General features: G+C 35.1%; 2 protein-coding genes and 1 pseudogene across 4 annotated transcripts; 2 read left to right on the forward strand and 1 right to left on the reverse strand.

The window, feature by feature from the left end:
* The first annotated feature begins 4,227 nt into the window (after positions 1-4,227).
* LOC145139339 (cucurbitadienol 11-hydroxylase-like) lies at positions 4,228-8,418 on the forward strand. The gene is made up of 9 exons (XM_079073197.1): positions 4,228-4,466; positions 4,549-4,858; positions 5,015-5,164; positions 5,258-5,503; positions 5,591-5,680; positions 5,765-5,843; positions 7,510-7,616; positions 8,067-8,194; positions 8,328-8,418. The coding sequence occupies exons 1-9, from the start codon at positions 4,228-4,230 to the stop codon at positions 8,416-8,418; spliced, it is 1,440 nt and encodes a 479-aa protein (XP_078929323.1).
* Positions 8,370-11,072, reverse strand: LOC145140865 (ABC transporter F family member 4 pseudogene; annotated as a pseudogene). Of its 2 annotated transcripts, none has more exons than XR_013722322.1 (2): positions 10,958-11,072; positions 8,370-10,674 (listed from the first exon to the last, which is right to left on the reverse strand). The product of XR_013722322.1 is annotated as an ABC transporter F family member 4 pseudogene, transcript variant X2 (transcript). The 2 variants fall into 2 exon arrangements; XR_013722321.1 differs by lacking the exon at positions 10,958-11,072 and adding an exon at positions 10,822-10,939.
* Positions 11,073-12,616: 1,544 nt separating this feature from the next.
* EMB2804 (tubulin folding cofactor B) lies at positions 12,617-14,562 on the forward strand. Its single transcript, XM_079070292.1, has 9 exons — positions 12,617-12,749; positions 13,016-13,140; positions 13,226-13,377; positions 13,444-13,562; positions 13,630-13,688; positions 13,813-13,854; positions 13,969-14,102; positions 14,210-14,279; positions 14,382-14,562. The coding sequence occupies exons 2-9, from the start codon at positions 13,039-13,041 to the stop codon at positions 14,430-14,432; spliced, it is 729 nt and encodes a 242-aa protein (XP_078926418.1). The 5' UTR covers positions 12,617-12,749; positions 13,016-13,038; the 3' UTR covers positions 14,433-14,562.
* Positions 14,563-15,044: the final 482 nt, after the last annotated feature.

Here is a 15,044-nt window from a genome sequence, read left to right on the forward strand (position 1 = left end):
GCTCAAGGTTACACCTGACACTCTGCACTCCTCTTCCAACCACACGTCAGAACCACTCACTACAGGTGAGTTCATACCCCTACATTTTCCGTGTTTTTAATGTTTTCAGGGGGGGAATACAAGCCAAACTCAAAGTATTTTATTAAGTTTTAAACTTATTAATACAATCCAACGATTTCTACGTTTAATAACATATTCGGATATTTTATCCCTTTTTAATATGTTGAGCATAAGGGAAACTTTTATATTGGAAATCTAATTTCATAGCTTTCAGAAAGGTTTTTACAAAGCATTTTCATATCAATTCTATTAAACTGTAATGGGTATAGTTTGGGATAACCCGCTAGACAGTTTTCACCAAATCAGATTTCATGAATAAATATGTATAAACTATGGCAGATTTAGTTTATGTTATATATTTTCTCAGGAGTATAAAGTACTATTATTCAAGGTTAATTATTGTTTTATACTGTTTCTCGCTAGTAAACTAGATTATACAGAATTGTGAGGCTCTACTTCAATAATGTACCCTTTAGTGTACGGAACTAAATCCTATCATAGTATAACCAAAGTCTCCTGGAGGGAGAGCGTGAGATTTGTGAATAGATCTATTCGGGACTGACAATCCCACACCTGAACTGCTAGCTACAGTTAGGCGGGCACGCCTGGGGTGAAAAAATGTCATTTAGCTTAACGCCTAAAGAACGTTATAAAGGTCTCTAGGTCATATCAAGTATGGTTATACGACTCGCAAATAAGTATAAACTAACTTTGGTTTACGGACTCTAATCTTCATTTGTTTTATTTTGAGTAATAAAACTACTTTTATATATGCTAATAGTAATCGGGGATTTCTAAACTAACATCTCTACCTCTAGGACAAATAACCTGCTTTTAGGGAAAATATAGGATTTTCCCAGGATAACACTGGCATTTCTAAAACTGATGGTTTATTTTCTACTAATGGACATTCGTATTCATTCCATGACTCCTTGGATTGTGCGTATTTAGTACGAACCGAGAAGTCATGGAAGGAATGGGTTTTTCAAACATGCTTTCATAAGAAAATATAGGATTTTCTTGAGAAACACTCTTCAAAAGAATCAAAGAACATTTTTCCACCAAAACTAAATGCTTATGAACTCACCAGCTTTATGCTGATATTCTTTCAAAACTACTTGTATTCTCAGGGAATTAGTAGACAGGTACTTCCAGGAGTTGGAGAAATCGGAGTGTTAGAGTCACGCCTTTTTATTTACTTTTGATATGAACGAAATTATGCATTAAGAAATGTAAACCTTTTTCATATATGTATTCAATGTTTGGTTGTGTTTACTATGCTTGCTATGATACAATTGTTGTGATACTACACATGACGTCAATCACCCCTGAACGTTTCCGCCGTTCCGGTTTGGGGGTATGACAGATGATGAGGACAAGACCGGAGTACCCTTCGCCAACGGATAGAGTTGATAATGTTTCCGAGGAAGAGACTGATTATGATGATGACGATTTTGATCATGATACTAAAGAAGACATTGAAGTATACGAGAAGAGTCTAATTAAAAAAATATATGTAATGGAAAACTTTATATGTGTATGTTTTTTATTTGAATTCCAAATTCAAATTTTAACTTTAATTCATATTGTACTTCTTATAATTTTACAGGCTAACTTTTATTCATATTATGTTTCTACATTGTACATCTTATAATTTTGCAGGATATATGGGGTTTAGTTGGATGATACTATTTTACATCATGGTCGAAGTGATGGGCCTAGGACATAGAGGTGAGGGAGCCGGGGATCCACCACCTCCAGTAGGCTTTGGTCGCGGACAACACAAAAAGGATGGTAAATCTTATTATGATTTATTTAATTGTTATTTTTATTCATTTGTTATAAACTATCGTGACAAATATTTTTAATTATAATTTTCAGCTGAGCTACCAAAAAAAAAGAAGATGATTATCCGAAAACATCCAACTCTCAAAGTTGTTACAAAAAAACAAGGGAAAGCCTGTGCATTCTGATTTCGACAAAGAGCTCACATTTTCCCCTATCGGGAAACGTGACAATATGTTTGCCTCAGATTGGGCGATATATGTGGGAGAACATCCCTTTTAGCGTATCTGGTTGGGATAATGTTTCTCCCGCTTTAAGGAATGACTCAGTCGTGTGATTGGTATTTAATTAATTAACGTTTTTGTATTTGTAAAGAGAGTTTGATTTGGAAAAGGTTAACTTGGATCCCCATCATGCTCAGTTGTTGCAGAGAAATGATGCATCTCTACAAAAACGTTATAGAGACCGGAAAAAGTAAAGCGAATAAACATTTTGAGAGCTTCAGAGGGCTTGCAGATATCCCAAGGGCATTAGCCAACCCCCCGAGGTTATGCCACGTGAAAATTAGGTGCATGCAGTTGAACATTTTCAAACGCCCGAATTTATAAGCGTTCGACGAAAAACAAAGGAGTCCAGGCACAACAATAAATCAAAAATAGAGGGGGTCGTGCTCGTATAGCAGTGCTTGTTTCAAAGAAGTAAATTATGGCATATTTAATTGTTTATTTAAAGTATAATTAATGTAATGCTTAATGTTAAATAAGACAACACTAGACTTGAAACATTTCGTAAGGATAATACCCATCGTCAATGGTATCTAGTAGTCCTATAGTTGAGGAGCAATATGTAAGTGGTTAATTTATATTTTCATATAAGTGTTTATATATATTATGATGTTAATCGTTTTTTGAAAATACATAATGCTTTACCCCAAAAGATAAATCAACAAACTCAAGTTTCTTCTGAAGCAAACGGTCTAACAGCATAGGACATTAAAAATTGTTTTGAAAGAATTTTGGGTGCTCGATGCGGCCATATCAGAGTCATCAGGCGTAAACCTTCTACGGTTGTGTTGATGTACGATCAGGAACAACCACTGACACAACCACGGCTACAATCACATGTAACAAGACTCTTTAATTTCAAAATCTCATATATTTATAGTTTGATATGTTGGTATTTGTAGTTTGGTAATTGTTAGTGCGGCACTTGAAGACCCGACATGTAGTGTGGCACTTGAAGAATGGTTTCGATTGTTGCCACCACGAAATGATACCGGCGGAAACGGGGGGAGCGATCATGACGAGTAGCTACTTTTATGATTTATGCAATGTTTTGTTTGGGTTAGTATTTTGGACTACTATTTTGGATATCTTGCACTATGTTTCGATGAGTATATTGGACCGGATATTTGGATCGGATGTTGTATTATTAAATAATAATGTTTCGAACTATTTTTCTGCAAATAATGTTTCGTAGCAGTTTTTATATTTTTATACGGTTTTTTTTTAATTTTAAATATTAAAAAAAATTAGAAAATACAATCAGTGGCGACATCTTTAGTGGCGACACATGGTATTAGTGGCGACAAATGTTTAATGGCGACGTAAGGAGCATTAGCGGCAATAGTCCTTTAGCTGTGATGGAGTCATGGAGAGCAATAGCAACGACCTTTGAAACATTAACAACGAAACAACAACGGCGACCTTTTAGTGGCGACACATCGCCGCTAAATGTATTAGCGGCAACAACCTGGAACGCCGCTAAAAATCGCTATTCTTTTAGTACATAATATGAAATGAAGTTAGTCATCCTCCACATTTGATTAGTTTTGTGAATAAACTTTCAGAATTATTGTTAGTTTTGTGAATAGCCTTCTAACTTTTGGTAAGATATTATTTGGATAAAAATAACAACAAACTAGTAATAAGTAAATGACAATGTATATTGGGCATATATATGCATAGTCCATATAACTGTAACTTAGATTTTTCTTTTTTTTTTGTAGTACTTGTTGCTTTAACAACACAATTATTGGAGTTCTGAAGATACAATAGTTATTTGAACTTTGGAATTTCTTATATTTTTTTATTAAGAATTCACATATGATGGTTGATTTACCAAGCAGCATGTCGTACAAAACTAAGAATGTGTTGACGGAATATTGTTTAAGAGTCTTGAATGCACAAATATTCGCTTTCTTGTCTCCTGAATAAAAAAAAGTCTTCTAAAAATATAACTTCTATTCCTTCAACTGTCGTATACGCACCCATAACACCCCAAAAATGGTGGCTTTGATCATTTTCTTTATTTCCTTGACATAATCAAACCACAACCATGTCCTCAAACCCGGTTGACATCCTTCAATCAATAGAACCACAAATGTCTACCTCCTACTTGGACTTCCTTTCGGTGGTCAACATGTCGACAATAGTACTCTGCATGGGCGGTTTGCTGGCGGTGTTGGCAGCCCGATGGCTTAAAAGATGGCAGAACCCTAAATGCAACGGTGTGCTTCCTCCTGGCTCGATGGGTCTCCCGTTCATAGGTGAAACCCTAGGGTTGATCATACCTAGTGCTTCTCTTGACCTCCCTCCATTTATCAAAACCCGAATAAAAAAGTAACATACAATTGTTTTAATCTTTATCATGGTTAATTACAAACTGATATTCAAATTAATATATTATATCATTATATTTCAGATATGGGCCTATCTTTCGTACAAATTTGGCTGGTAGGCCGGTGATAGTGACTGCGGATCGTGAGTTCAACCACTTCCTCCTCCGGCAAGATGGTAAGTTGGTTGACACATGGTCGCTTGACACATTTGCGGAAGTGTTTGACCAAACAACACAATCTTCAAGAAAATACACGAGGAATTTGACTTTGAACCACTTTGGGATCGAGGCGTTAAGGGAGAAGCTACTTCCTAAAATGGAGAACGCCATAAATGATACACTTCGTGCTTGGTCGAGCCAAGATTCTACCGAAGTGAAAAGCGCAACTATCACTGTAAACCCTTTGGCATACTAGTATACTACACATAAGAAAGACAGAAAAAGCAAAAAAAAATTAATGTTGCAAGATTTCTTTCTAGTGCAACATTTTTGGCTTTTCCATGTGGCTTATACAGCTTATGACATTAAATATAACCATTGTTTGTTGCAGCTAACCATTGATTTCGCTGCAAAGCAATTGTTTAGTGGTGATCTCGATGATGCACCTCTGAAGTTAAGCGATATGTTCAATAACCTCGTTGATGGCCTTATGTCTTTCCCTTTAAACATCCCGGGAACTGCTCATCACAGATGCTTAAAGGTATATACATACACATATGTGAACAACTGAACATAATTGTTAAACTCCAATCTATGATTGTTTATTTCTAATGGAATTTGGGAATACACGTAGAGTCACAAGCAAGTGCGTGAACTGATGCGTGAGGTGTTAAGAAAGAGGCGTTGTTCAAACGAGAAACGTGAAGATTTGCTCCATCATCTAATCAACGACATGGACACTGAAGATTTCTTATCAGAAGGGTTCATCATCCAGTTGATGTTCGGGCTTCTCTTTGTGAGCTCAGATTCTATCTCAACGACATGTGCCCTAGCTTTCAAGTTTCTCGCTGAACACCCTGTAGTTCTAGATGAACTAACTGTACGTATCTATATACATATATAAAAGAAGACATATTGATTGGCATATTCATGTAAATTTGAAAAAAGGTAAGTCCATGTATTTCAGGCCGAGCATGAAAATATACTCGAAAAGAAAGAAAACATGGATTCCCCACTTACATGGAGTGACTATAAATCCATGACCTTCACTCTTCAGGTAAAGTAATCTCAATATACTAGTACTAGCATATAATGCACATATTTAATTCACTAGAGTTATTTAATTACTACAAAATTACAGGTTATAAATGAGGTACTCAGGCTAGGAAACATATCTCCAGGACTGCTTAGACGGGCGCTGCAAGACATTTCAATCAACGGTATGTATATAAAGCTAGACTTCACATAGACCATCATGGAACTGGGCCCACAAAGTCTGGTCCAAATCTGATCCGGTCTTGGTCAAACTTGGTTGAGAACCGATTCTTCTAATAAAAATAGTTGGTTCAAAATCAAACGGTGTGGACCAGTCCGATCTAGCCCCGTCCCAGTTTTCTAAGTTGTTCTTGATGAAATGTTAATGGGCAAATGTCATATTAACCCATCGAACTTTTTGTGTTTGTTTTAAAGCGTCACCCATTTTTTTTGTACATTAAGGGAAATTAACTCTCGTTTTCCTGTTTTAAAATATCCTTATGCGACCTGATACCGGGTAAGCCTGTAAAATGTGTGTCTTGACCACTGTTTGATCATCAACTACGCCTCCATTTAAGTATACTCACCATATCTACCCTTCTTAATTAACACCCAATTGATTCTTGTCGATCTCAACTGCTACTAATGATGGGTAAGATCAACGAAAATCGTGAATCTGATCCGTCAATTTACAAACTCCATGAAATCTGGTGGTCTTAAGTTGTCGATCTCGGACCTCTACAATAGAATCATTCATTCTTCCTCTGAATCGGAAAGTTGTGGGCATTTTCGCCATGGATTCTATCAGTAAAGTTCTCAATGCCCCAAATCCGCTTTTATTCATCCACCTGTTATGTGTTTCGAGTTCAATTCTTTTGTGGAATTTTGTTGTTTGGTGGGTTCTTGTTATACTTTCTTCATATGTTCATAATTTTTTGGTTTAAAACACCAGTCGATTTTATGGTGTTGATGGTCATTATTTTCATTGAAATTTATGAAGTTTATCATTTTTTAGGTATCATATTTGGTCAATAACAGGGGGAAATGACTCCTGAAATTGCTCTAAACAGAATTAGAGCATCGAATTTTATGTTTTTCTTGGGTTTTGTTTGGAATCATATGCAAGCTTCATGATTCAAAAGGGGCATTTTTATTATTGTCTCTGGTTCATTTTTCTTGGTTTTTATTTTTGGATTCCCCACCAAAGATAGTTCATGGTTTCACTTATATGTATAACTCAAATCAGATGGAGGTGACAACATGCATTCTTGTAGTCTAGATTCAAGATTTTCGGATGTGAAATAATTGATGATTTCACACCCAAATTTACGAGACAAAACTTTAATCCTAAATGCATGGTTTGTTCATATTCATCAAGTATTCTGGTTTTTTTTTTTGAACTCACACATTGGTGCCACCCAACTCTGACATAGACACCTACCAGATTCCATCGTCGACGTTAGTGATCTTAACTCCAACTTACCACCATCTATCAAATCAAGATTTCTTATGGAAAATTACCAACAATTACGGGGAGTTTAACACCAAATGGGCATTTTCTGTAGATTGTTCTTTGGTTAGATTAGGAGTGTTATCCTTTTCTTCTATTTTGTAACCTGCAATGGAGGACACACGAAACTGCAGAGAGGAGATTGGAGGAGATGAGGCTACAATGAGATTAAAACATGTTATAGTGGGTTAAGTGATTTTTTTTAACAGGTTAAACGAGAGTTCATTCCCTTAATGTACAAAAAAAAGTTGGATGACCTTTTAAAACAAACACGAGTTTGATGAGCTAATATAACATTTGCTCAATGTTAATATTTATTGGAATTGAATGTTGAATTGTAGGATATACAATACCTGAAGGATGGGTGATTTTGCTAGCCTCGGTTGCGCTACATTTAAACTCAAGTGAATTCGAGGATCCACTCACCTTCAATCCCGGACGATGGAAGGTATGAAGATACAAATTTATTATACAAAGCTCACGACTTCAACTACCTGCTAGTTTTGTTAAACATATCTTATAGCTATCATTTTATATTTACATGCAACATAAAGGTCAAAATGACTATGGACGTGTTCAACATGGAGCGTTTGAGAACTTCTAGCGTTTGACAAAACGTTACGTCTTGAACAGAAAGCATTGTTTGGCACTACAAGCTTCTAGCGTTTAGTTTAAACAAAACGTTCCAAATTCAAATGGTACTTCACGTACCGTTTAACAAAACGCTACTAGCTACAATCTACCCGATATCCGCTACAATCTACCCGCTATCCGCTACAATATACTTGCTACCAGCTAGTTTTGCCGAACACGCCCTATATATAAATACAAAAATGGCTATAATAATTAATAGTCCCTTGAATCTTATGGTTTCTTTTTCTTTTTTTAATAATCGTAGGATTTAAACCCAAGTGTGGTAGCAAAAAGTTTCATGCCCTTTGGTTCAGGGATGAAGCAATGTGCCGGTGCTGAATACAGTCGGGTGTTCTTAGCCACCTTCCTACATGTTCTTGTCACAAAGTACAGGTATGGCTCTCAACATTTGGAGATTGGTGAGTTTTTTTTTCAACCTGCCTAACTTTGACCATAACTGGACCTTTTAGGCTCGGTTCAGAACCACTTATATTTTACGATTATAACAACTAGTTATTTTGTACAGATGGGAACTAGTCATGGGCGGAAAAATTGTTAGAGCTCCAATTATAAGGTTTCCAAACGGGTTCCATTACAAGATCACACCCAAAACATAACACAAGGCTTTAGGTTCTTTTCTATTGTACAAATGTTGTTTTTTTTTTTTTTTTTTTTTTTTTTACAATTTTGATCTATAAATATTGTAATAACTAATAATATGAAAAATAAAATCAATCGTCAGCCTCGGCTTTAATCTCCCTTTGAAGTTCCTCTTTATATTCCTCAAAACTACCTCCAAACGCCTTCACATGTCCATCATCAACCACCCAAATCTCACTCTTTTCTTCATCATCACAAACCCTAGATATCAATCTAGAATCATGACTAACAAGAACAACACCACCTGTAAACTCATCCAACGCATCAGCAAGTGCATCAATACTCTGCATATCTAAATGATTCGTAGGCTCATCAAGAAGCAAAATATGTGGTCTAGACATCGAAATCGATGTAAAAACAACTCGGGCCTTTTGCCCACCCGATAACTTAGCAATTGGACTCAAATGGTTACAACTCACAAGCCCAAATTTCCCAAGTTTGGCACGAACCGCTTCCTGTTTACTAAACCCGTCTTGATCCGGGTGAAGCCGAAGAAGATATTGAACCGGTGTTTCTCCCATACTCAACAGGTCAACAAAATGCTGTGAGTAACGTCCGATTCTCAACTTTTGACTCCTCCTTACTTCTCCGGTCACCGGAGTTATATCTCCGGCGAGGAGGTTTAGTAAAGTCGATTTTCCGGCCCCGTTTGGGCCCACTATCGCCACACGTGTACCCATATCGATCCCGACGTCAACATTCGAAAGCTTGAAGTCGTCTCTTTCAGGGTAACTAAAACTTACTTCAATAAGCTGTAACAATGGTGGTGTTAATTCAGTTGGTTCAGGGAAATGAAACTGAACTGTGTAATCTCTCCATTTTTTTGGAGCTTCAAGAATGTCGTCTTCTTCATCAACCTTCCCTTTCCCTTTCCCTTTCCCTTTCTTTCTCGCTTCAAATTTAGCTCGATCTTTCACCTTTTCTTGTTGTTTCTGATTCCCGGATCTTTTAGCAGCTTTCACTTGCTTTTCAAAAGTTTCGAACTTTTTATTCATTTCTTTACGTCGCTGTTCGTATCCGTTTTCAAAATCGTCAAAATTACCACGGTAGTGATGGAGTTTCAGATCGTGAAGATGGATGATTTCGTTGCAGACAATGTTTAAAAAGTCGCGATCGTGTGAAACGACAACTAGGGTTTTCTTCCATCTGCATAAATACTCTTCTAACCAAAGAACAGCTCGAAGATCAAGATGATTTGTGGGTTCATCAAGTAACAACAAAGTCGGTTGCATAAAAAGCGCTTGGGCTAACGAGATTCTCATCCGCCATCCGCCGCTAAACGACTGCGTTGTCCGGTATTGCATCAGTGTTGTAAACCCTAAACCGGCTAAGATCTTTGAAGCTCGAGGTTCTGCTGAATCCGAACCCATGATTTGCAACTTATCGTATAATTCAGAAAGTTCTTCATCGCTATCGACTTGATTTGATTCGATGAGAGCAACCTTTTCCCGGAGCTCATTAAGCTCTTTGTTTGCTGAAACAACAGCTTCAATGGCGGTTTTCTCATTACCGACTATTTCTTGATCTACCAACAGGACGTCTATGTTTTTAGGTCGAGGAATCTTCTCCCATTTCAAAAGCTTTAAAAGCGTCGATTTCCCCTTTCCATTAGGCCCGATTAATCCATACCTTTTTCCATGAGAGATTTTCACAGATGTATTCTTCAACAACTCTTTCCCACGAACAAAAACAGATAAATCATCGACTGTTATGTCTTTTACGTTCGCATTAGCTTCATCTTCACCATCAAGAACAGAAGCTCGAGCACCAATCACAACTGTAAATGCATCAGGATCGTCCTTTAGAGCTTCTTCTTTCGCCTGTTCTAACAATTGGGCAACAAGCATCTCTCTCTTTTTTCGTTTCTGCAACTCTTTCTCAGTTGTGGATAAATCAAAACTCGCATTGTTGGCCCTCTGTTTTCTACTGGATTTTTTGGTTTCTTCGTTTTGATATTCATCTTCTGTAGATAGATAGTCTGCATCATCATCATCGTCATCATTTGAAGAAGGAAGATCAATGTCTGGATATGATTGCAACTTTGGACGATGTTTTGGCTTCGATTTACAGGTAGTAGAGGTAGAGGATGATCCTTTCCTTGCTTTATCGAGTTTCTGATCCATGCTGGCTAGCAATGCTGAAACCGGAATCTTCTCTTTTGTTCCTTGTTTATTATTTGTCTTCGTCTTCTTCTTTCCCATTTGATCAGTTGACTGTAAAAATCACCAAAAAAAACCTCCATGAATAAGATGTTGAATCTTTTCGACTATACACAATTTAAGTATCAATGCATTCATGTGAACAATAGTATAACATTAACTGATAAAAACAAGAAATAAATCAAAACCCTGATCACCTACATTCAACGCTTAGAATCAACAATTCTCCAACCTTGAACGTCAAATACTAGGCTATAGTTTTATTAATTAACCCCAAATTCCACAAATTCATAAATCTTGATTAATGAATTACAGATATGTTCCGGCACTTAATTACCTGAATTGATTACCCCTTTATCCTGAATAGCTTCGGCACTTGCGTGAATTGATTGATGAAGTATTAGGATTTTTGTTTCTTGACGCAATGCAACTTGTTATGGGAATCGATTCGATTTGTGTATACCACAAGGTGATAGACTTTGAGACGGGTTACTATAAGTATTAGGCGCATCCCCACGCTTTTCACATAAAAATAAAAGAATATGTAAAAATATTGATATGTGAATTTTGCATAGGAAATAAAAGAATATGTAAAAATATTGATGTGTGAATGATGTTGAAAAATAAACAAGTCAATGTAATATGAATTTATATAGTCTATTGGCTTGAAAAGTTTATATCACTTTAATTACGTTATTGCAAATTTGCAATACTCTCTACCCGAACTTTAATAACCAAGTCAGTGTAATATGAATGGTGGAAATTTACATTATGAGGGTGGGATATCCATATACTAAATAGAAATATTATCCTCATAGGCTTGTCTTCTTTTGGTTTACCACCTCGATATAAATTGATAATGATTGTTTTTAATTTGTTTTAGTTTTAACATTGATATACAATTATAACAATTCAAATTACATATGTTTAATGATAGAATTTAATTTGAGATAAATGATTTAACATTGATTTTTCTTGAACAACATTTGTTTTATGACCTACATGTAGTATAGATTTTAAAATAAGAGATATTAACAAAAATTACCACTTTTTCTTATATATGGAAAATAATCATTTTTTTCATATTTGAAATTTAATCATTTTATCTAGAACACGTCCTTCCAGAGTAGTAATCGTTGTTCTAGAGTTGGTGACTAGTTGGTAAGATTTGACATAAAGGTATTCTGAAATCTAACATCGGGTACATTCCGAACGGACAACATACATTTCCACCTGACATACATACACTTCAGACAATACAAAATTCCGAATTAACATTTTCGGAGTGGAAAAAACGGTTTTATACATGATATCTTGGACACTTGTGTAGATGTTTTGCTTTAGCAATTTATTAGATGGTATTCAAATCTAGATTTCTATGATTGAAAATGAGTTTAAGTAATTATTTTTAGAGTATTTGTTTGTAGTTGAGGACAATGAGAACAAATAGACGATTATATGCATTATATTACTTTAGATTATACATATTATGGTGTAGATTTAATAATATCAATTTTTAAAAAATCTATCAATATAACGATATCATACAAATACAAAGTCCTTGTGACCAAGTGCATGATTGACAGATTGACCAAAGGTCAAGCAGGAAAGCAAACATGATGACAAACAATTTTTTTTTGTTCTTAGGGGTGTTTGTTTTTCCTTTTAAATCAATTTTTTGACTTTTAACTTTTCCAAAAAGTTAGAAAAGTCCAAAAGTTGTTTGGTAAATGGAAAAGTCATTTTAAAACCAATTTTTAGCAAAACACAAAAACTAGCATTTGCAAAAGTCACACATGTGTATTTTTTGTCTTTTTGAACTTTTGAAGCTGGAAAAGCAAAAAATAATCCCGAACACTTTTTAAACATCTTTAGAAAAATGAAAAGTCCTTTTAAAAAAGTACTTTTAACTTAACTTTTGGCGAGACCAACAAATAAAGAGTGTGTAAAGTGCAAGTTTGAGACGATAGATGTATTTAAACTATAATGAAAGGATACAAAGTGAAATTTTAGAAGCACGCCTTTAGAAACTAAAAATTGAAAATTGAAGCGCAGGGAGAGTTAGCAGGTCACAAAGACCTGCCATTGTTTCTTCAGATCAGGAATCTATCACTCCGCCATAACTCTCGGTTCGTTTTTACTTCCTTCCTCCATATCTCATTTGATGCTAAATTGATCAAATTTCAGGGTTTCAAATCATACTGATTCCAACTGAGCTTTTTTTCTTTGTGCGCACCAACTGTTTGATGAAACGATTCGATCTTTCAAATCCAAATTACTCTTTAATTCGTTATTGTTTTTGGGAAAACCCCCCATTTTTATAACTTTCCGATCATGGATTTCTTGCAAGAACATGGATCATTCAACTCATTAAAGAAGGGCATTTTGTGTACAGATTTGTTGCAGATAAGAGAAGCTATGGCATCCCTCTTACAACTTCCCGCCGATGACTCTGTATTGTTACGTATAACTCATTCTAATCTCAAGACATTCTCTACAGATGCTAGATTCTCACTTGAGGTATCCTACTTCCTGCATTCATCATAGCACCAATCTTAGTGCTTAAAAAAATATTTATCAAATTATTTTTAATTGCTGCTTTTAGAGCACAGTAGAAGCTGTCAAAGACAAAATATGGAAAAAATGTGGCACTTCTGTTGCTTCAATGCGCCTTGAACTATATGATGACACTGGTGCTAAACTATCAGACATAACTGATAATACAAGACCTCTTGGCTTCTACTCTCCACTAGATGGGTGAGTGTGTGTGTGTGTGTGTTCTCTAGTGAGGTTTCCTTCTTAATTTATTTTACATCATTGTAGATTTCGGCTACATGTTATAGATCTTGACCCTTCATCTGTAACATCTGGTGGGTGGCTGGAGGATACTTCATTGGTGGAAAAGTACAAGATTTCTGATGAAGCATATGATAAACTTGATGGTAATTCTTTTATAAAAAAATCTCATTGTAGCATATGATAAACATAAATTGTTACATATGTTTGTAGGCACATACAGAAAGTTTAAAGAAAAGCTTGGACCTCGCAGTAGTTCTGTCCAAGAAAAGGTATTAATTTTATAAAAAAAACTAAAAGGGAAGTTGTATTGTATTAGATAATTGAAATACTAGTGTAAGTGTGTGTTATATTGTGTTCGTTTGACTGTTGACTTTTTTTTTTAATATTTGACAGATGGGTGATAATTATATGGAAGATATTTTTGCAAATATCAAGGTTATTTGTAACCAAGTCCATTTTGATGATATGAATAATCCCAAGTTGAAATTACTTATTTGCCCTTTATCAAACAAATTGATGTTACTGTATTAATCTTTTGTGCCAGTATAGGTGGGAGATAGATGTGAAGTTGACCCAGGGGCAAAAAGGGGAATTGTGAAATTTGTGGGTAGGGCAGATACACTTGCACCTGGTTTTTGGGTTGGAATCCAATATGATGAACCCTTGGGAAAACACAATGGCATGTAAGTGAAATAATACATAAACTTTGGCTTGTTTTCAGTAATAGAATTGTGGGTATTTAATTTTCTTTCTCCTTTTTTATTTAAAATATTTTTGGTAATGTTGACAGAGTGAAAGGGACACGGTTTTTTGACTGTCCACCACTCCATGGAGCCATGGTTAGACCAGACAAAGTAAAGGTTAGCATTATTTCTTTCAATTTTGTAACTATAGTTCAATATTAACTCCATATAATGGTATTTTATTTTTTACAATTATCTTCTAAATGGTGTTTTATGCAGGTTGGTGATTATCCTGAAAGGGATCCCTTTGAAGAAGAAGATGAAATATGAGAGATTTCAGTATGTATTTGGTTGTGAAAAAATCTATGTAATGCATTTATGAAATCTTGCATCTTGCTATTGAATTTTATGGAGTATTAATTTTGTTAGAATCCTAAGAATGTCCTTTGACTTTTACTTATGCAAAGCCTAAAAATCTCATTCATTACTCGTGTAAGTTTCAGGTACTAAAAATACATGATGACACTAAAATCAACAACACAATGGATGTCTCTTCAAATGTTGTGTAAAATATATTTTGTAAAGAAACTTAATTTAGACAATTAAGATTTAATAACAGTATAATTTAACCGATAAAAATGAATAAACTTCATCTCTCCTCTTTAATCGAATGAAGCATGGTAACATATATGTGTTATTTGTGCTTTTGTGTACTTTATATCTTTGATGTTGGTTAATAATTTTCCTTTGTTGTGTTGCCGTAAGTTGAAACTTTTTATTAAAAGTTGAAACTTTTTATTAAATTATCTGTCAAATATAGCATTGTTTTTGTTTCATGAACAAAGGTGCATAAAACTAAGTTACAAATTCTCCAAGTAGTTGCCAATTTAAAGAAAAAAAAGTAATAAATTGATTAGTTTTCAAAAGAATTGGTTTTATCAT

This window comes from Lactuca virosa, chromosome 9, assembly GCF_052849685.1.
Source record: "Lactuca virosa cultivar CGN04683 chromosome 9, Lactuca_virosa_CGN04683_v6, whole genome shotgun sequence".
NCBI lineage: Eukaryota > Viridiplantae > Streptophyta > Magnoliopsida > Asterales > Asteraceae > Lactuca > Lactuca virosa.

Bases quoted from the DNA above. Each gene is read 5' to 3' on its own strand.
- LOC145139339 (XM_079073197.1), top strand. From the start codon at position 4,228: ATGTCTACCTCCTACTTGGACTTCCTTTCGGTGGTCAACATGTCGACA. The intron at 5,504-5,590 runs GTACGTATCTAT...CATGTATTTCAG, and splicing joins TAGTTCTAGATGAACTAACT to GCCGAGCATGAAAATATACT. The intron at 7,617-8,066 runs GTATGAAGATAC...TAATAATCGTAG, and splicing joins TCAATCCCGGACGATGGAAG to GATTTAAACCCAAGTGTGGT.
- EMB2804 (XM_079070292.1), top strand. From the start codon at position 13,039: ATGGCATCCCTCTTACAACTTCCCGCCGATGACTCTGTATTGTTACGT. The intron at 13,378-13,443 runs GTGAGTGTGTGT...ACATCATTGTAG, and splicing joins TTCTACTCTCCACTAGATGG to ATTTCGGCTACATGTTATAG. The intron at 13,563-13,629 runs GTAATTCTTTTA...ATATGTTTGTAG, and splicing joins AGCATATGATAAACTTGATG to GCACATACAGAAAGTTTAAA.